At 34.0% G+C, this 22,065-nt stretch overlaps 1 protein-coding gene across 1 annotated transcript in view; it reads left to right on the forward strand.

Moving 5' to 3' along the window:
- mmm (missing minor mitochondria) overlaps positions 1-22,065 on the forward strand; it is a 91,534-nt gene that overhangs the window by 30,969 nt on the left and 38,500 nt on the right. The window contains exons 9-11 of the mRNA XM_072525715.1: positions 550-761; positions 6,905-7,154; positions 8,104-8,363. Of these exons, the coding sequence (XP_072381816.1) occupies positions 550-761; positions 6,905-7,154; positions 8,104-8,363 (722 nt within the window). The remainder of the gene's footprint in view (positions 1-549; positions 762-6,904; positions 7,155-8,103; positions 8,364-22,065) is intronic.

Consider the following 22,065-nt stretch of genomic DNA (forward strand, 5'->3'; position numbering starts at 1 on the left):
GAACTTTAAAAATCTAACTCAGAGTCATCAAAGGTGTTCTTACTAGATACTACCCACCCATTAATCATCTCTATCAAATTATCAATGGATAAGAAACTACCAAGCATATTTTCTGGAAATGTGGGGTGATTTTCCGCCAACGCCATAAATACCTGTAACGTCATTTTAGAATCTGACCAGGTACCTCCGAAACTGATAATAAGCTTTTTTAGAAGACTGACCATCTTGTTGGAGGACGTCCTCGATTACAATAAGCATCGTGTCTAGGTTACTATTCTAAAATTTTCTTCTTCCATCTTTTATCTCTGACTCTGGAAACATGACCTTTCCAGATTTATTTCAGCATTTTAATTCGTTTGGTTATCTCTTTCTAATTGAATCTCGTGTCCCAGATACTAATAGGTATATACTTGTTCAATTTGCGCTCCATACGTTGAAATGTTTTTGACCAGTACATGGTTGGTCAAAACCTTATTGGGTATACCCTCATAAGCTCAAAGTAAACGAGATAAATTGTATTCTTTTTTAAATATCATTTACCATTTTTAGGCATAACTTGGTTATCTCCTTTCTACGAATATTCAAAGCTAGGAGCTCTCTCTGAAAAACCTGAAGATACCGATCATTCCATGCAGTTTTTAACTTCCAGTGAGGACGGAACCATCATGATTTGGGACCTTCTGAAGAAACCAACTGTACAGCCAGGTGGTTTCAAACCAAGAAAACTCAGGAGACTGAAGCAAAGACCTAGTGCATTGATGGTAAATTTAGTTCTAGAAAATTTATATACAAGAATTCATTGATTTAACGTTCATAGAAAGCAAATCGTTGCAATAAAAAAATCGCAGTTGGTCACTGCGAAAAATTTAAAAGAAAATTTATCTGTTGAAGAATAATCCTAGTAATTTTAGAAATAAATACGAAAAGTATAGTAGCAAAATAGGGAGATGCCTACATTTTCAAACATCCTCTTTCAACCCAAAATAGAGTAGAATAATAAAGTTTAAATAGGTGTAACATTTTTTTAATTAATATATTAAATTAATTTTAATTCCTTTTACCCATGTGGATGATACGCCGATGGTCGTGTTTACGATCAGAAATTTTTATTGGGAAACTACCGAAATATGACTGAAGAATCTACCTACGTATTTATTTAAAGACGCCGGTTTGGCTAATCCTTAGTTAATCCTTTTCCGGGTTCTTTTTCATAAATTCGGTAATTGTCGTCGAACGCCCGTTGTAATGTTTTTCGGGAAAAACCTAATCTAGGAGATTTTATATTTCATCACGTTTGTAGCTAGAAGGGTACCGTTATGTTCGATGTTAGAACTTTTTACCTTCTCAGAAATACATACAACTGGCCTATGATTTTTGAGTGGGAGATATCCCTTCTTCCTTTTTTTGTAGTTGGGTAAATTTTTGCAAGAAAGTTTTACTTTTGGTGGGACAGTCCTTGCGTAAGGACTAGATCTTACTGTATCTCTATTATCGTACCGTTCTCTGTGCATTTTCTTTATAAGTGTGTATACACTTGTTTATTTGAGTTTTTTTATCTTATACTATATTAGATTAAATATAGTTATAAAGTACCTTTAATGTTAATTAAATTCAGTGTTTAATACAAGTATAGTATTAACTTCAGTGACTTAATGCAGCAGTCGTCAGGAATTACCGTAAGTTAGCATAATCTTAGTTCTCCACTTATCTGGGCGAGTAATATGGTATGGTATCATATCATCTTCCATTATCTGGACGTATCTAAAGTTCATACATGTCTTCAAATGTAGTTGAGAGTAACTACTGAATTTTGCATTAAATTTAAAGAACAGTCAGTATTTTGTTACGAACCAAACTCAGTGTATCATTAAATAATAGTGCGAGATAGCTAATCGACTTAACCAAATGCGGTTTGGTTAAATTTTTATGTTTTCACTTCAGTAACCTTTTTGTATTTTTGTAAATTTAGATTTTATTAATTTTTGTTATCTTTTGTGTTTGTTATAATTTGTATTTAATTTTTTTTGCTGTAATATCTCGAGATACGCCAAAACTTTATTTGCGCATGAGTGTATTATATATCTTTGTAAAGGTATTTTCTAATTATATTTCTGCTTATTTTTATATGTATACCACCATTTCATAGTTGTTGGTGTATTTTTATTACTTGTGTTGCATTCAGCAGCGTCATAATCTTGTTGTTGAATATATTGTTATTGTTGTACGTATGTATTTTATTTGTCGACTCCTAACAAAGTTCCCTGATATAACCATAACTCTGAATATTTACTTTTTACCTTTAAATATAACTATACCTTTGACCAGTAGAAAGATCAGGCTGATTAAGTTTCGTAGGTAAGTAAGTGTAATACCTGATATATTTATTTTTTTGTTTATGTAGAGTATCCGACACCCTGTTAGGGTAAAAGGAAGGGGAAAAAGAAAGTTTATGTAGAGTGTTGACCAAATTTATGTAGTAATTAACTGTGATATCTTTTCTTGGGTTTGATCTCTGAACCTAAATATCTTTCCTTATCTCTTTTCTTTTCTAAGGTTTCTTAATTTTCTCCTTAAACCCCAAAAAATTAAGTGGCGCCCTGTTCCCTATCTTATCTTATCTTTGGTAATTTTACCCATCTATCTTTTTGTTTATTTCTATATCTTTTCCAATATCTCTTATCGTATCTTTACTTATTTCGTCCGTTGGACCCATTCCTGGTTCCAAAAGCTAGTTTTGAACCCACGACTCGCTCTATAGGTACTGTTTAAAATGTATCATTAAGGTTAAATATTGCGAAAGTGGAGAATATTAAGGTGTTCCATCTTCTTCTTATCATGTATTAAGCATTTTTGTCCTTTAAGGTACATATCGTTTTCTTGGGCCTCCTACGCACTTCTTGGACAACTTTGTATAAAAGCTTTTAGAAAAAATCTTCCTTAAATAAAATTTTTGAATACATTCCGACTATTTCTATACTTGCTTATTTCCTCATTTAGGTGATTATATATTTGGCTCAGCGCTTATTAATTAACTATCTATCTATTTATCTATCGGATCTTGTAAAACTTTAAACTTAGCAATTTCATGTTTTGTACTTTATTCCGCTTTCTGGTATTTTTATCGTGGTTCAGATCTCGTTTTTGTATGTCAGATTTGATACAAAAATTGCTTTATAAAATTTGATCTGTATCTTTCTTGCTTTATTTCTTAAGCTTCTGTTGATAACTCCTCATACATTAATGAATTTTATTCGACACGGTTACTGTAATCATATGTCAGTAATAAAATATAACTACATCGTTAGCCATTTGTACGCTGAGGACTATAGAAAAACTGCTAGAAACATTAGAGATGACGTATTGGCTGAAAATCCGAGTTGCAAATGCTTGGACAAACCTAAATCTAGTAAGTAAAATAAAGCATCTTGGATTAAATTAATGTACAAAAGGAATGATACCACGATACCACAATTTTAACATCGACATTCATTTGTATGTCTAAAAAAGCAAAAACAAAATATTGTGGAGATGGAATAATGGAGATATTGATGGGCAAACTATTAGAATAGAGTGAGGAGTACGGATTTTAAACAGGAGTAAAAACAAAAATGATAAAGAATCTTTAAGCATTGGAAACAAACTGATAGAAAGATTAAAAGAGTATGTTTATATTAGAACACTAATAACTGTCCAGCTATGAAGACCTAGACAAAAAAGTGGAAGATCATTTATAGAAAGTAAATAGTCTGGCAGGATGTCTTAATAACACTATATAGCGAAACGAAAATGTTAACACTGAGATGAAGTCAAGAATTTATAAAGCCAGTGTAAAAGCAATGACGACGTATGTATCGGAAACAAGACCCGATACAGCCACAATACAAAGACTACCGGAAACAGCAGAGATGAGAGTATAATTACAGGAAATACGGTGAGAGATCGAAAGAGAAGTGAAGACATTGGAAGAAAATGTAAAGTACAGTGTATAACAAATGGATACTAAACAGAAAAAAAAGAATGGAATAACCACATAAGCAGAATGGGGAGACCCTAATAATCAAACTAACAAGAGATAGGTAAAAAAAGTGTCAGAAGACCACGCAAAAGATGGAGTGGCAACCTTCCATAAAAAAATCAATAAACCAATAAACAAGCAGAATATATGCAGAATTGCTTATAAAGAAAAATAGGAAGAAGAAGAAGACTAATAACGGAAAATAACGACTACTCTGCAGAGACCAGAGCAATAGAGAAATTACGAGCAAGCCTTTGTAAGATTGAAGGTACGTAGTAGAAACTTATCACTAAATCTGAATACTCGTTTAATTATATATTAAGTGTTCAGTGTACTTTACACATATAATTAAACATTAAACTCTTTTGAAATGTGGGTGTATAGTCGAAAATATTATGGATATCAACAGCTGTCAAAGAAAAACAACTGCAATACTTGGGGCACAACCTGCATGGTGACAGATACAGCATCGTACTACTTATCATGCAAGGAAAAATAGTGGGCAAAAGAAGTATCACGAGAAGACGTATATCCTGGCTCATGAAGTGGGAATAACGAGAAGAATACACGGCAATAAAAGAGCTAATGAACTTGCTACAATTTTATCGGCTACAAAATAGTTCGGTTCGAAGTCGGTCTTAGAAGTGCCAAAAAGCACCGTCCGCGGCCGGAAAAAGCCTGGATCCGAACACAACATAATTCTCACTGGAAAAGTATACAAGTATACATGGAAAGTATACATGCAAAATATATATTGAACTGACCGCTATAGGGCTGAAGTCTGAAGTACGCAGGAATCAGAGTAATAACAGGCTTCCTTACTTGATATGCGCCAGTCAAGGGACAACTACATACAATAAATCTATTTTATGGAGAATTAAGCAGCAGACTCTATAGCACATAACGTAAAACAGTTAACCATGTCTTGCATGACTGTAAGGCATTAAATCCCAGGCGGTAATCATTTTTTAGAGATTACAAAGTGGCTAAAAACACATGATAGTTATCTACTAGACATCTACAAGCTGGTACAATGTTCAAGTCCTCGAGTGAATAGCATGAAAGAATAAAAAATTTACAATAAGTCAATTGGCTGAAATATCGGTTTATAACAGATGGCTTTCGAACAAAAAATGTTATATCTAATATCCTAATTAATTAAAATTTCTTATTTATTGTCTATTAAACGATAATTAACGAGAATTTTTTATTCCGCTGGGGTTATGCTAATAAAAGTTACTTATTTTATTTTGTTTGCGGACGAATTCACTTCGTACACCCTCTCTGTATTGTTGGCTCATAACCCCCTGACATGCCAAGTTGCACAGCGAGGATCCCAGGATCGACCCATGTAGCACACCATCCGTCACTTCGACCGCCATTTCTTGTGCTTCCGTCATTTTCCTCTATGACAGATAGTCCGGACAGATTCTTTCTCGTAAAGCCGTCAATATTTGTTTGCATGTTCTTTTCTTTTACAGATTTGATTGGTTTTGTTAGCATCATCTCGTACAGTTTATCTATGCACGACAGAAGGCAAATAGATCGATATTTGTCCTACTCATGTAGAAATAGCACGAGCTTCGAGATCTTCCAATTCGCCGGAAATCGCTGTGTACCAAGCATAGGTACATTAACGTGATTCAAAATATACGCAGGCATAAGGTTCCAATGCTCGTAAATACTAGATTTACTAACTTATGTTGTACTGGCATATGTTGAGACTATTTTTAACAGTGGCAAATGATATTGATATATTTTGATGTACAAGGATGAATTGTTATCTATTGGCATAAGGTTCAATATACAGTAAGTTAAGTTTTAAATTAGATATACACGGTATAAATGGCAACACTGCGCGCTGTCGACTTTCCACGAACCTCCGTTGTTAAAAATTTTGAGAGTTATTATTGCCTCAAAAATTGCAGAAAATGTCACGCTCAAAAAATGTCACCAGAAAAATTTGAGGAAAGAGAATACCGAGATACACAAATTTTCCGCTATTCTCAATCTTCCTGATGTAAATCTGGAGAATGATTGATTTCATCAAGATGGCTGTTCAGTTCACAACGCTGAATAATTAAGAAGTACTTAAACAATACTTTCTCGAATAGAGTTATCAGTGGAACAGGCGATATTAAATGGCCTGCGCGATCTCCAGATCTTACACCCATGGACTTCTTTTTTGGGAACATTTAAAAAGCATCATCTACGATCATGCTTAAACTAGAGTCCAAAATTTGAATGAATTAAAAAACCGAATAAGAAAAGTCTGCTATTCTATTATAGCAGAAACTCTTTTATCTGTCCACAGAAGTTTTTATGACAGATTGGGATACTGTTCAGAAGGTCAAATATTTGAATTATTTTTGTAGGGCATAAATAATTATTTCTTATTTGGTTAGGAATTATTTTTTATTTTCAATAAGAGTATATTTTTTGTTTTATCTTTTTATAGAAATGCGCTTTTATTTTTAATTTAACCACAAAAAATTGTTCACATTATTAAAAACCGATACAAGTGCACCGCCTTATAAAAGTCAGTGTATTTTTATCGAGTTTAGATTATAAGAAATGAACCAGGCATATGTAATGAAAACAAAAATCGACGGACGGATGTGTATATCCCATGCATTGTTATGTGTTACTAAATACTCTTCTCGTTTTCTCTCTAGATATCGGACGGAATCGGAGATATACAATTAAGTAGATCGGAGAGGCAAACTTAACGTACTGTATAATAAAATGTATTGAGTAAACGTTGACTGATTTTTCACAACACAGTTATAATACAGTGTTGATTAACTTGTTCAAACTCTTGTAGTTCTTGTAGATTTTGTAGTCTATGAACTTTTTTCAATAAAGCTTTTGAAGGTTTCTGTTTTTTAGGTAGATGTATCTCCATATAGAATCTACCACCTAAATCTCAAACCTATATACAAAATTGTTATACCAAGATTAAGGAAACTTCCTCTGGCTATATCGAGTTGTCATGAAAATTACTGCAAAGTTGACTATGTAGAGATTAATTTATCAAAAAGTAAAAAGTCTATTAATGAACGGATTGTTTATAAGCCAATTTTGGATAGAAGTCGTCAACATGAAGTGGAAGCAAACATTTTTATAGGATCGATGGAAGGTAATATTAATTACTGATTTAAAATTATTTCTATTACAATGTTTCCAATAAATAATTAATAATGACAGCTCTTCCTCCAGTTCCATCATCTCCTATGGGGCGGCAAATGTTGGGAGTCTCTCTGAAAGACCGAATCCCAAACGAAGAAATACGTTGTAGAACAAGAACAACAGACGCCATCGAAAAAATCGCGTCGTTAAAATGGAATTGGGCAGGACACGTCGTCAGATTATCAGACAACCGATGGAAAAAACGTATTGTTGAGTGAAGACCAAGACAAGCTGAGGGAGACCTATGTCCAACAGTGGACGCATACAGGTTGATGATAATGATTAATAAGGACCGTAGCTGCGAAGCATTGGACTAATCTCTCAGAAAAATTGAAAAACTAAGAGAAATCTATTTTTTTACACAGCCATGTGTGTTTTAATTAAAATAAAACCATGTTATATCAGGTTTTCCTTTGTCTTCCTCTGCTACTACTTGCAACTCAGCAACTCAGCAATTCTTAATATTGGGTGATTATCATTTCGATATTAAATAATATGCACAGACTATCTTAATCTCTGTTCTCCCATTTTGGCGTCGATTGATGCCACCCCTAGACTTCTTAAAGTATATTATTCTTAACTTAATTAATGTTCTTTCTTCTCAACTGTCCAACATTCAATTCCATACATCAGAACAGATCTTATGGCAGTTTTATAAAATGTTCCTTTCAGTTTCATTGGAATCATTTTATCAAACAACATACTACTTCCATATTTCCATTTAATCCATCCCTTTCTAACTCTACTACATACTGTATTTCCTAGCTACTCTATAATGCCGATCTTAGATACTTAAAACTAATACTTTTTACACGCGTTTCTCCATACAAACCTTCATATTATTTGTAGTAGTAATTTCATCTTTATTCTCGTATTTACATATTACAATTCCCTTCTAGGTGATTACATACGAGTCAGTTGGGAAGGCCAAGACTTTGATTCGGGAGAAGTGGTTAACAGCGAGAGTGGTGTCATTATGACAAGAGCAAACTACCATGACGGACCCATCAATTCCATCCAGAAAAACCCTGTACACGATATGATTTTGACCGTCGGTGGAAGAGTGTTTGCAATATGGACTCCAGAACTTCCTGAGCAGCCTCTTCTTTGGAGGAAACGGAAGAATCTTTATACATCAGGAGAGTGGAATATATATGAGGTAATAAAACTAAATTTGAATTTGAAACGACAAAGACAAAAATTTTTGCAACTTTGCATGTAAGTACAATGATACATAACGTATATAATGTCATATTTTTTGTTAATACTCTACTCCCAGTTTCACTGGAAATACAGTCAACTTATTTAATTTAAATAGAACACTCTGTATATTCAGATATATCAAGTGTGGTAGAAGAAATTTGTTAATACGAGACACAAATCACTTTCCGTTTAAAGAATAGATACATTTATTTCCAAATAATTTTTTTTATTAAAACAATGTAGTAAAATATAAACAAGTACTATCAATCTAGTAGATAACTGTTGACAAATTTAATAATTCACAGTAATAAGTTGTATTTAAATGACTCATTTAAGTGAAAAGATCGTATCGAAATATATATTAATAATGATTGCTTATGATGATCGTGTTAGAACAGCATCCAAAAAAGTTGAATGTTTGAATGCAAGTTATCCAAAATAGAATTAAATTTACTAAATAGCCAACATTCCTGCACTTCAACAAAATAGCCAGTTACCACAAAATTTTTGGTTTTAACTAGTTGGAGCGCTTCCCCACTGTTTTCGACTGGTTAGAAATTTATTTGAATTCATAGAGTGGCCTGCTCTTTCTCCGGACCTTTTTCCGTGAGATCTTTGGGTATCTAAATTATGAATTTACATCAGGCGATCGATATGTTTGCAAAATGATTTGAAACAAAGAAATATTGAAGAATGTGAACTCATACGTGGAGACGTCTTGGAAAGAGTGACTCACGAATTTAATAATAAGTTTGCACATTGTCAGGAGGTGAACTTTTGCGAGCACTTTGAACATTTCTAAATTATATTTCTCACTGGTCTTAGTAAATAAATTTACCTATTCTCTAACTGTAAAGTGATTTATCTCCTGTTTGAACAATTTTTTTCTACCAAACTTGATATATATATATATATATATATATATATATATATATATATATATATATATATATATATATATATATATATATATATATTATATATATATATATATATATATATATATATATATATATTATATATTGGAACAATGCCTACAAGACCGTGGGAAGACATCGCCCCCAGACAATACGAAGAAGTGATCGAGTTGGTTCAAAGAAGATTGAGACGAAGTGGAGAGAAATATCTCCAAAGACAAGAGAGAACCCGAAGAAGAAGGCCGATCAAATTCCAGAAAGGAGATAAAGTCTTAGTGAAGGCACTGAGGGTGTCGAATTTACAAAATGGTATTTGTGCTAAATTGATGCCGATATTTGAAGGTCCATATAGGGTCAAAACGGAAAATGGGGTAAATAGTTATGAATTAGCGCACATAGAGACAGGAAATATACGGGGTATTTTTAACATTCACGACATCTATCAATATCATGAATAGATTTTAATAACATAGTGAAATAATTTGATCCTAGAAAACTTTTGTCATTTTTAAAATTTAACAAAGAGTTTTCGGCAGATCAAATGGCGGGGATTTGTTATGATATGTAAACTCGAGAAAAATATTGGTTTGTTTAAAAATATTTCAAAATTCAATAACATTAAAATAATTCAGATAAGTAGGATAATATCCAACAAACATTTCGAAGAAGGAGAGTTATTAATTTCTTGAATTACCTGTACCAAACAAAAAGTAAGCTTTGCATAAATTATTTCTTTGTTATACTTGAGTGACCCGCATAATTTTAAGTGAAAACAAAAAGACAATTGAACGGGGTTTTCCAAAATACATTAATGCAGTGATTAGGGACAAATAGAAGAGATTTTAGATAGAGGTTTTTGTTAGTTTTTAAGAATTATAGAAAATATTATTTGTAAATAAGTTTTAGGAAATTTTATAATTATAGGTAAAAATTTGTTTGTTATCGAAATGAAAAAATGGGGGAATTGTGACGAGTTTTGATTGGCGGAGATTGAAAAAGGTGGGATAAGTATGTAGGAAAAAGTTTAGCGAGATTGAGGAGAGAGAAAAGAGAATCAGTCGGTTTTCCAAATTTGTAAGAGGAACGGTGATTGTTCTTTGGCAGTTCCTGAGAAGTAGCAAGCAGTAGTGTTGAATGTTAGTGAGTTTTTGTGGAGTTAGTGTATCTGACAGAAGCTGGAGCAGCAAAATATTGTAAGTCATATTTTCCTACTTATATTCCAAGAGTCACTGTTCAGGCCAACGAGAGATTCAGTTTATCGTAAAGAGAAGATATTCCAAGAGTCATTTTTCACTCGGGCCAACGAGAGATTCAGTTTATCAAGAGGAGAAAGGCTATCATAATTTGAATGATTGTTGCTTTTGAAGGAGATCATTAAGGACGATATACTTGCAACAATCTGTTGTAAGATTGCTGATTACATAGGGAGCGGTTGAGAGGAGATAATATAGTCTACAAGGAACAAGGATTTGGACCACTCATCATCAGAGAGAGATATTTTGTTTTCTGCAGTTTTTTTCTTTTATTGATAACACAATTTTTACACTTAATTTAGAAAGGATATAAATATTTTGATTAGGAGAGTTAGAATAGTTCGGAATTTTGAGATTTCAATTAATATTGTTGGTACCATTAATTTTGATTGTTCACGTACGTAGAACAAAATTTTTGAGAATCATTATATGAGATTTGTTTATTGAAAACTTTTGAGTGTGAATTATTTCATTATTTTTATTTCAATATATAGTGTTAGATCATATGTGTTTTTTATTATTCCGGTATTCTCTGGACCTTTACCTTTCACATGTAATAGCATAGATATTGAAGCACGAATTTAACCCTGAGATAAAAGAATTAAAAATTGTGATAGAGTCATAATCATATCATCTAGATAATTTTAATTAATCAAAAAAATTAATTAGCTAATTATTGCTTGGCGCACCAAGACTTTAAATATCACAATAACTGGCTTCCAAAACGTGGGGCTTGAAAATATCGCAGCTTTACATTTGAAGGAAGGGAAAGAGATCTGGAATAAGTACAGGTGATCCAGAGATAAAAACATTTAACATTGAGGGAATTTGAATTTGAAAGTATTTTGACAATTTTTCCAGGGAATATAAATTTGATTTATTGATTGATCGTAGTTAGTGGATATTTACTGCTATTGAATTATTTGTTTTTATTTGCTTTACCAATCGTACATTTGATATTTATTTTGAATTATTTGAATTTTACTGATTGCATATTTGATATTTGTCGTGAAAATTTAATACATTTGGGGAGAAATATTGTCGTGTTCTGAAACATATAGAGTGTTGTAAAATTTCACATTTGGCGGGGACAAAAACAGTAACGAAAAGAAACAACATGTCGACCACAAGGAGTCAAAGTAAAACGCAAGAAAGGAAAGAGGATAAGATAGAAGAGGAAACAATTATTGATGAAGGATCGGATAATGAAGGAGTAGATAGATAGGGTTCCTTCTGGAGCGGAAGTGACGTCACACGTCGATCGTCAAGCGTACGTATCCTCATGGGTCAAGGCCACGCCCCCCTCGTGACGTAGGAACGAGTCTAGGGTCTCGAGGCCACGCCCCTCGACCAATGGTGACGTAGGAACGTACCTCGTGTCTCTAGACCACGCCCCTCGGCCAATGGTGGCGTAGGAACGTCCCCCCATGTCTTGCTGACCAATGGTGGACGTCCTCGTGACGTCGGAACGTGTCGTCGACCAATGGCAGCATAGCAGCGTCAGTGGTGGGAATAGCAACACCCCCAGCGACCAATGACAGCTCAGAATTTGAATAAACATCATAGAAATGGCGGTATAGCGATGAGGGGAAAATGGTGACATAGTAACGCCCTCCTCGTGACGTCGGAACGTGTCGTCGACCAATGACAGCATAGCAGCGTCAGTGGTGGGAATATCAGGCCAATGGTGGCATAGTAACGCCCTCCTCGTGACGTCGGAACGTGTCGTCGGCCAATGACAGCATAGCAGCGTCAGTGGTGGGAATAGCAGGCCAATGGTGGCATAGGAACGTCCCCCAATGTCTTGCTGACCAATGGAGGACGTCCTCGTGACGTCGGAACGTGTCGTCGACCAATGACAGCATAGCAGCGTCAGTGGTGGGAATAGCAGGCCAATGGTGGCATAGGAACGTCCCCCAATGTCTTGCTGACCAATGGTGGACGTCCTCGTGACGTCGGAACGTGTCGTTGACCAATGACAGCATAGCAGCGTCAGTGGTGGGAATAGCAACACCCCCAGCGACCAATGACAGCTTAGAATTTGAATAAACAACATAGAAATGGCGGTATAGCGATGAGGGACCAATGGTGACATAGTAACACCCTCCTCGTGACGTTAGAACGTTTTCCTCGACCAATGATGCCACAGAAACGTGTCCTCGACCAATGGTGGACATCCTCGTGACGTTGGAGGCCAATGGTGTGCATCAACGGCCATGAGAAAGACGTGCATCGACTAATGGTGGAGTCGTACCACAATATTAACGAAAAGACGCCCCCAGTCCCCCCATTCCCCCGAAAAGACGTTCCCAGTCCCCCCATTCCTCCCGAAAAGACGCCCCCCCAATAATAACGAAGCTACACGTCAACGTAACCAATGAGAACGATGTTCAATCGCTGGTCGGTGACTGCGTTCTATGAATTGACAAAGAGAAGAAGACGAATGACAGACAAAGAGAGCCATTTTTCCTCGTATTTTTTTGTAATTAAAACCTACAACCATTAGCGTAAAACTAAATTTTTTCAATTTATATTTTACGAGTTACCTCGTATATATTTTATCGATTACCATAATAACAAAAATTCGTTTATTTTTCAATTTATACTTTACATGATCAGTTGAAATCTTTATAAAATAGATCTTGCTACTGAGAATAATGACATCATCGGATACGCCGGCTATTAAAAATGTCTCACGCGATCACGATATATAGCCGGAAACACGTGCACATTCCAATTCGATTATTTAATGTAAGATAAAATATATTCTCTCATGGAGGCAGGAAGTTAATAATTAAGCCCGGCATGTGATGCATAAATGAATAGTCTTACGAAATATTGCGCAACATAGTTTTAGCGTGGGAGAGGCAGTTAGATAAAGAGCAGATGCACTACATATCGTCAGTTCAATTCTGATCATCCTTCAGACAAGTTGTGTGTTTTGTGCAGCGTCAGCAATTATACAAAGTACCGTTCGGAGAAGTTCTGTGTTTGTGAAGTGCCGGCAATTATATATACAAAAGTAAGTTTTATAATACTTAACCTTTTTTATATCATTTAGAATTCATCATTATCTTTACTAATTTCCAATTCTTAATAATTTTTCTGATTTAAACATTTTATTCAAATTACTTGGTTATATTCTCCGTTCTAAAAAAAAAAAAAAGTTTGTAAATAGTGCGGTATTTGTAATTTTTTGTTTCTATGAAAGTTTTGTTAGTTAAAACTATTTCATTGTTAAATTAAAAAATATACATATTATAATAGATAGAATTTTTGTAAAATAATATTGCTACTCAAAGATATTTCACTGTTAAATTAAGAAATTGCTAGTCAAAGATATGTTACTGTTAAATTAAGAAAATATATATTGTTGCAGATGGACCTAAAAAAGATTAATGCATCCTCTCTGCTTACAGAGAAGACAATCAAGCCAATTAGAAAGCTAAACAGCCTACCCGTAGGAGTACCCCAGAAGATAATTGCGGCAAGAGAAGTCGATACGAAATTTGGGAAATCCATCCTTATTCAATTAGAAAAGGAGGTGACGTTCTTGCCGCAAAGGGTGGTTGAACTCTACAGGCCGCATTTGGAACATTTCAGCGAGGGAAAGTACAGCTTGGTGTTCCGAGGAAACGTTGCCACTGGAAAGGTGCAGCCAGCCGCCTCGTTTGAAATAATAGAAAATTAGAGGATAAAAAAAAATATTGGTGAGTTTTTCATTTATTGATTTATTGCTTTTTACTTAATCATGAGTAACATTGGTGATCTTAGTAGTGACATTGTACAACATTTAATTCAAGCGCGTGATGTTTTGTTTCGAAATTATACACCGCGAGAAGCGAATATTTGGTTAAATCACATTAAAAGGCATTTGACTTTGTTTACTAAAGCGATTCGGTGTGGGGACTTGGAATTAGCTAAATTACGGCAACTACAGACAAACGCGGGGCATTTAAAGACAATTAAATCGGAAATTCAAAATTTCGGTCTTCGCGTGGGTGGTGGAATTACTAAACATCGTCGGGTTAAATGGGAAGATGTAAATTCCGCATTCAAGAGTAGAATCAGAACAGGTATAATTATTAATCTAGGACACAAAGATTTAATGCAATTTTTCGGGGATTGTTTTAAGTTATTTAGAATTCGAATTAAAAACATTTTAAAAAAATTAAATATGATAAAATGTAATATGACATTATGTGGAGAATTTATTAGAAAATCAAATCAAGGAGGTGATATTAACCAATTTAAATATTTTAATACCAAAAACGAAGCCATAGACGCAGGAACGGACTTGGTTTTATGGTTTCACACAAACATAGTCGATAAATTAATGTCTAAGCTATCGGATTTTGAAGAAACGGGATCAGGGTGGGCTTTGAAAAAAATAGTTTCTTTAGAAGTCAATATAAATAAATATGAAGTGGGAAATGGAGCTTCGTCGTTCATTAGACTACCAGAACAAATCCAAAAGAAGCACGCATGTATTAATATCAAAAACGATGATGAAGCATGCTTTTTTTGGAGCATAGTTTCAGCGATTTATCCAGCTAAATGCAGTTCAGATCGTACATCTTCATATCCACATTATGCGACTGTCTTAAATATCGATGCGCTAGAGACACCTATGACTATAAAGGGTATTTCAAAATTTGAAAAGTTAAATAATATTTCTGTAAACGTGTACGGGTTAGAAATGAATGTTGCTAAAGAGAGAACATTTTATGTAACAACGCCGGTAAGGCTATGCAAAACCAAATTAACTAAACATGTAAATTTATTGATTGTACAAGATAAATATTTTCCAAAATTGAATGACTACGAAGCACCTATGGCTCACGATGAATCTGTAGAAATTAAGTATCATTATTGCATGATTAAAGATATGTCTCGACTTATGTCCAGGCAGTTAAGTAAGAACCGTAATAAAAAATTTTTATGTGATAGGTGTTTGAATTATTTTAGTAGTTTTGACAGATTAAATGATCATGCAAAATACTGTGAGAAAATTAATGAATGTAAAGTTTCTTTTCCATCATATCAGAATGTTGAATTTAAAAATCATATTTATAAACAAACAACTCCTTTTGTAGTCTATGCCGATTTTGAGTCAATGTTGAACAAAGTTAAAAACAGTCCATTAAAATGCAAAACAATTAAGTATCAGCAGCATAAAGCCTTTAGTGCAGGTTATTACGTAAAATGCTCTTACGATGAATCTCTGTCGTTTTACCGAAGTTACGCAGGTGAAGATTGCATGGAGTGGTTTGCCAAGGAAATGACGTTGTTGGCGGCATTTGTGCAAGGAAAAATTAAAGATATTGTACCTATGAATGTCACACCCAGTTTTAATGCATCTAATTGTCACATTTGCGAAAAAACGTTTTCAGATAAGGATGTAATTGTTCGTGATCATGACCATTTTACCGGAGATTTTCGAGGACTCGCACACCAAGTGTGTAACTTAAATTTCAAAAAACTTTTCGTTGTCCCAATTTTTTTTCATAATCTTAGCGGTTACGATTCGCATATGATGATTAGAGATCTTGCGAAAAATGGTAGTATCAGCTTACTACCAATAAATAAGGAAAAGTATATTTCATTTACAATATACGATTCTGAGGTCAGTATTAAGTTGAGGTTCGTTGATTCACTGAGATTTTTAAATTCATCATTGGACAAGTTGGCTGCCACATTGCAACCTGAGGATTTAAGATATTTAGCTAGCGAATTTCCAAATACCACTCCCGAACAAATGGAATTATTGAAACGAAAAGCCATATTCCCATACGAATATATTGAGTCTTTCAATAAATTGAATGAAACGCAACTACCATCAATTGATAAATTTTACAGCTCATTATCGGGTGAACACATCTCCAAAAATATGTATCATCATGCTCAGAATGTTTGGCAGTCATTCGGTATTAAAAATATTTTGGAATATAGTATGTTGTACATGAAAACTGATATTATGTTACTGACTTGCATTTTTGAAAATTTTCGACAAAAATGTCGAAGTACATACAGTCTTGATCCTGCATGGTACTATACCATGCCTGGATTTTCTTGGGATGCAATGCTTAAATATACTGGATGTAAACTTGAACTGCTGAATGATATCGATAAAATCATGTTTATTGAGAAAGCTATCCGAGGTGGTATAAGTCAAGTAAGTAATCGGTATTCTGAGGCAAATAACAAATACATGCATAATTATGATCCATCAAAGCCTAGTAAATATGTGCTATATTTAGATGTCAACAATTTGTATGGTTGGGCAATGTCTCAATTCTTACCATATGGGGGTTTCGAGTGGGTCGATACCAATATTGATGTCTTGTCTATTCCTGACGATGGAGATACAGGATACATACTACAAGTGGATTTGGAATACCCAGAACACTTGCATGACTTACATCGAGATTTACCGTTTTGTTGCGAACATCGTGTGCCACCAAGAAGTAAGCTTCCAAAACTTATGACCACCTTGTACCATAAAAAAGAGTACACTTTGCATTATCGCAATCTAAAACAAGCTCTGAATGCAGGACTCAAACTAACAAAAATCCATAAAGTGTTGAAATTCAAACAGAGCGCTTGGCTTAAGCCATATATCGATCTTAATACAAAATTGCGAACTGCAGCAACTACAGCATTTGAAAAAGACTTGTACAAGTTAGCCAACAACGCCATATTTGGTAAAACGATGGAAAACATTAGGAAACATCGCATTGTAAAACTTGTATCAAAATGGGATGGAAGATATGGAGCGAAAAATTTGATTGCTAGTCCAAGATTTCATAATAGAACTGTGTTTAATGAAAATTTAATGGCAATCGAACTTAACAAAACAGAGCTCATTTTCAACAAACCATTGTACATCGGCATGTCAATTTTAGATATATCCAAAGTGTGTATGTACGATTTTCATTATAACTTTATGCTGCCATATATGGGAGTTGAAAATTGTAAGCTAATGTATGGGGACACTGATAGTTTTATCTATGAATTAAAATGTGATGACGTTTACAGAGATGTTATTAAAGCAAATTTATCCAAATTCGATACATCAGACTATTCTGAGAATAATATTTATGGAATACCTCAAGTCAACAAAAAAGTTCTCGGAATGATGAAAGATGAGGCAAACGGTCGCATTATGACTCATTTTGTCGGACTTAGATCTAAAATGTATTCGTTTAAGATTAGTAGGACGGATGAGGATCGAAATGCATTGTGGGATAAATACAAGAATAATATGGATGATGCAAATATTGAAAGACTTGCAAATAATTTAGGCGTCACAAAAAAATCTAAGGGTGTAAAATATTCAACGGTAAAAAATGACATTACTTTCGATGATTATGTTAAGTGTTTAAACGAATTTACAACTAAAAGTGTTTCCCAATCAACGTTTCGTTCCTACGCCCATGATCTTTTTACAATAACACAAGAAAAAATTGCATTAAGTCCGTATGACGATAAACGTTACTTGCAACAAAATTCTCATGACACTTTACCTTGGGGTCATTATGAAACCACAATGATTGAGTAAAAACAAAAATTAATAAATGAAAACATAACCAATTTTTTTATAGCTTTATCAATCTACACACGAAAATGGATTGGCTATTTGTTAAATGAATATGTAGAATGATAATTGTAATTTAGTGAAAATCAACATTTGTAATTATTATAAGTAGAAAATAAAAACTCTAAAAAATATACATTGTTTTCCTGTAATTTTAAGTCTCAGCTTATCTTTTCCAGCGTTGTGAGACATTCAACGTGAAAATAAAAAAGACATGTTTGCATAAATAGCATTTATTTTGATTATTACATAAAATCATTTACAACTTTAATTTTATAATAATATAAATATTCTCTTAAAGCATTACTTAACAAAGTGTCTGTGGAAATTTCGCAAAACGCAGTTAAAGCTTCAAGTGGTCCATATAAACTGCTTCTGCTGCAAAAGTTTGATTGTATCAAATCGATAACATTTCTATAATAAGCATGAAAGTGTAAATTATCCAATAACGATACACGATGACACACCAGACTGCTGTTTACTTCTAGGATTTGGTTGACATCCCTTTCATCTAGATAGTATTCCAGACCATGCTTTTCAATAACAAGGAACTTGGTTGAATCATACACTATTTGTTTAATTTTACAATAGTCTCCACACTGAAACTCAATAGGATTGTAATCATCTTGAGAGGTGCTGTTAAAGAAATCGCAAATCTTCTGCTTAAAAATTCCGATTATATCATCCCACTCGAACGTGTTTAAACTAATTCTTGCATTCTTGTTGTGCTGACACAAAATAATGGCTGATGAGAAATGACGAGCTGGAGAAAGGCCAACTTTGATTATACACTTGTCAAGCGGAAAGGATGCTTCTAGTAAATAATATGGTTCATTTTTGGCTGCTTCTTCGAATGTCGCCAAAACTCCATCTAATTCAGCATCATAATCGATATCATCTGATGGTGAAGCAGCAGCTACCACCATATCGTCTGATGAACTATAACCACTATCTTGAGAACTCATATTGATGAACTGGCAGGAACAACTGGGCATGAGCTTGCAGCATTTATGAAATTTATACTTTTTGTCACTCCCCACTCGTTTAGTGTATATCGACGCGGTGTATGTAAAAGTAGATCCTAAATGATATCTTTAACGTTAATCCAACTATTATGGCTACTATCGAATCCCAACCATTGAACATACATCTTATTTCCACGTCTGCGCAGTACTTTCTCTACTAAATATATGTCTTTATTTTTTGTTTTCTGTAATTCTTCTTCGTAGAATGCTCCTTTGATAGGCGCTCCAGTCATATCTTCAATCAAGTATGTTGTGGGATTCGTTATTTTAATTTCAGTAATTTTAAACAGTTCTGTTGTCCAATTCGGTTTATATCCCTTATCGAAAATGTGTTTATTTTTACTAATGCGAACCACGTCACCAACTTTCAATTTTCTTGGACCGGCAATTTTCAAGTGAGTATAATATTTTCGTAAAATTTCATTTTCGTTAGATTTATTAACATCAATAGGTCTAAGTCGAATTTTGCTGTGTTTCGTGTTGTTGTACTCTTTTGTAATTTGAGGCAAGATATCAATCCATTTGTAAGTTCCATTAAGACTGAAATACTTGTAAAGTTTTTCCTTCAATGTTCGAATAACTCGTTCACATATGGCTGCTTTTTTAACACTAAAGGTATTATAGTGATTAATACTATGCTGTTTCATGAGATTTTGAAACTTGGAATTAAAAAATTCTGTGCCTTGGTCTGTTTGTAAATTTTTCGGACATCGTCGAGTATGAGCGAGAATATCCGAAAATGTTCGAGTAATTTCCTCACCTGTTTTCGTCTTTAATGGTCGAGTCCACACAAACTTTGAAAAACAATCAATTACAACAAGAATGAGCTTGTAAGATTTATTTTGACTGGCATAAGGCCTCATCTCAGCAAGGTCCATTTGCCACAAATCGTCTAGTCCTTTAATGATTGTTCGTCGACGAGGATAATTTTTTTGTGCAGGCTTGTGTAGCTCGTTAACTAGTTGTATCTTCTCCTCGGTAAATGCCATGTCTAGCTTCCAACGATTCGATTCTTTGAACTAACGCTAATTCGTTGTTCCGTTAGCTTTATAATGTAAGAGGTAATCTTCCATTACATTAAGACGCTCATCTAAATCATGTGATTTAAGATCCGCCGTTTTAATCTTTTTTTCTATTTCCAACGTTTTTATCATAATTTGTGCATTTTGGTTGGCGGCATCTGTAATATTCTTCGTCATTTCTTGTTTAAATATATCAAGATCATTTTTAAATTCATGCATTTGTTTTGATAAATCAGATATTTTCGAAGCAGTCATTTTATTCTCATCAGACAACTCGTTAACTTTTTTACTTAAATTAACTTCTATTTTACTAATGGAGTTTGAGATTTTTTGTTCGAGTTGAGTATCTTTTTGAATTCTATTTTTTTGTATCAAATTAATCTCTTTTCTTAGAAAAGTTTTCGCACGAACAATGCTGTCATCTACATATTTCTTATTGGAAAGATGATTACCTGCTACAGGAGGATCTCGTGTAATGTCTTTATGTACTTCATGTATCTGGTTTTGTAAATCCAAAATGGATTGCTTTAAGCCTTCACGTAGCTTTTTAACAACTTGTTCATTAGAACGGTAATGATGACGACCAAACTTGTCAACACTCATGTTGGAAATGATGTTCCAATAATCCAAACATTAATATATAATATCTGCTTCACGTAATTCGTTGATAATGGCAACAATTTCATTACTGTGAGATGTGTTTCCTGCTTCTTGGGAAGCAACCAGCAATTTGAGTCTGTCGCATAGTTCGTTTGGATCATCCCAATATACATATTCAATAGGATTATCGTTGTAGATCAAATGAGAATTATCGACGAGCCCTGACCCTTTGGAGCTAGATGGTGAAGATAACGATGTTCGAGGAGACGTTGTCATCGATGATGAACGAGTCGTTTTTGCTAAACGAACAAGACCTTCGAAAGGTTGTCTCTTTAATGCAGTAGATCGAGTTTTCGGTGGCGATTTCTTTGTTGTTTCATCGGTAGGTTTAAATAGCGGTTTGATAATATGATGATATTTTTTCCCAGTTGCACCTTTAAGACGACCTTTGGAATCCAGATGAACTTCTGTACTATTTAATAAACTTTTATAGTGCTTTAAATCTGTATCATTATAATCTTCAGGGTTATCATAGAAAATTAGTTGGTATAGACCTGGCGTTCCCGGCACCCATCCTCCTTCCCCACTACCATCACTGATGACTTGTATACTACCTTTGTTTTTGTTAAAGTTTATTCGTCGTTTACCCAACATCCAGCCAATTTCATCATTGTAAATAGGTCCGTAGTTTTTATCAATTTTATTATCTTTCATCCAAAATTCTTTTATATACTTATGGCTCATTGGAGGATATTGCTCGATATATTCATCAATAGCCTCTTTCGAAACATTATTAGGATCAAATATATCATGTTCGTTAACTTGATCGATTGATACTGCATCGGAAAATACATCGTCATCTCTGGCTTCTTTTTTTATCTCTTCCTCCGTTTTTACCTCTTCTTTTTTAACGTGTCTAAGCTTGTTATTAATAGCATGATGCAACGTTTTTGACGATTGCGCAATATCTGTTAGAGGTTTAGCTATGGGCTTAAAGAGTTTATTTAGCGACTCATCTTGTTCTGTTTTACCTAACTTTAATGCCAAATACTTTTTGCGAATGACACGAGCTAGTTCGGCAACTTTACGCGTGCGCGCAGCTACCTCTTTGTCTGACATATTGTTATACAATGCGTGTTTTTCGATCATACCTACAGTTTTATAAACTTGTCGAAACCTTTACGATATCGTCCGTTAGAAATATCGAAATCCTTAACAATGACGAATGTACCGTATTTGTCCTT

This window comes from Diabrotica undecimpunctata, chromosome 3 (assembly GCF_040954645.1).
Source record: "Diabrotica undecimpunctata isolate CICGRU chromosome 3, icDiaUnde3, whole genome shotgun sequence".
Taxonomy (NCBI): Eukaryota; Metazoa; Arthropoda; class Insecta; order Coleoptera; family Chrysomelidae; genus Diabrotica; species Diabrotica undecimpunctata.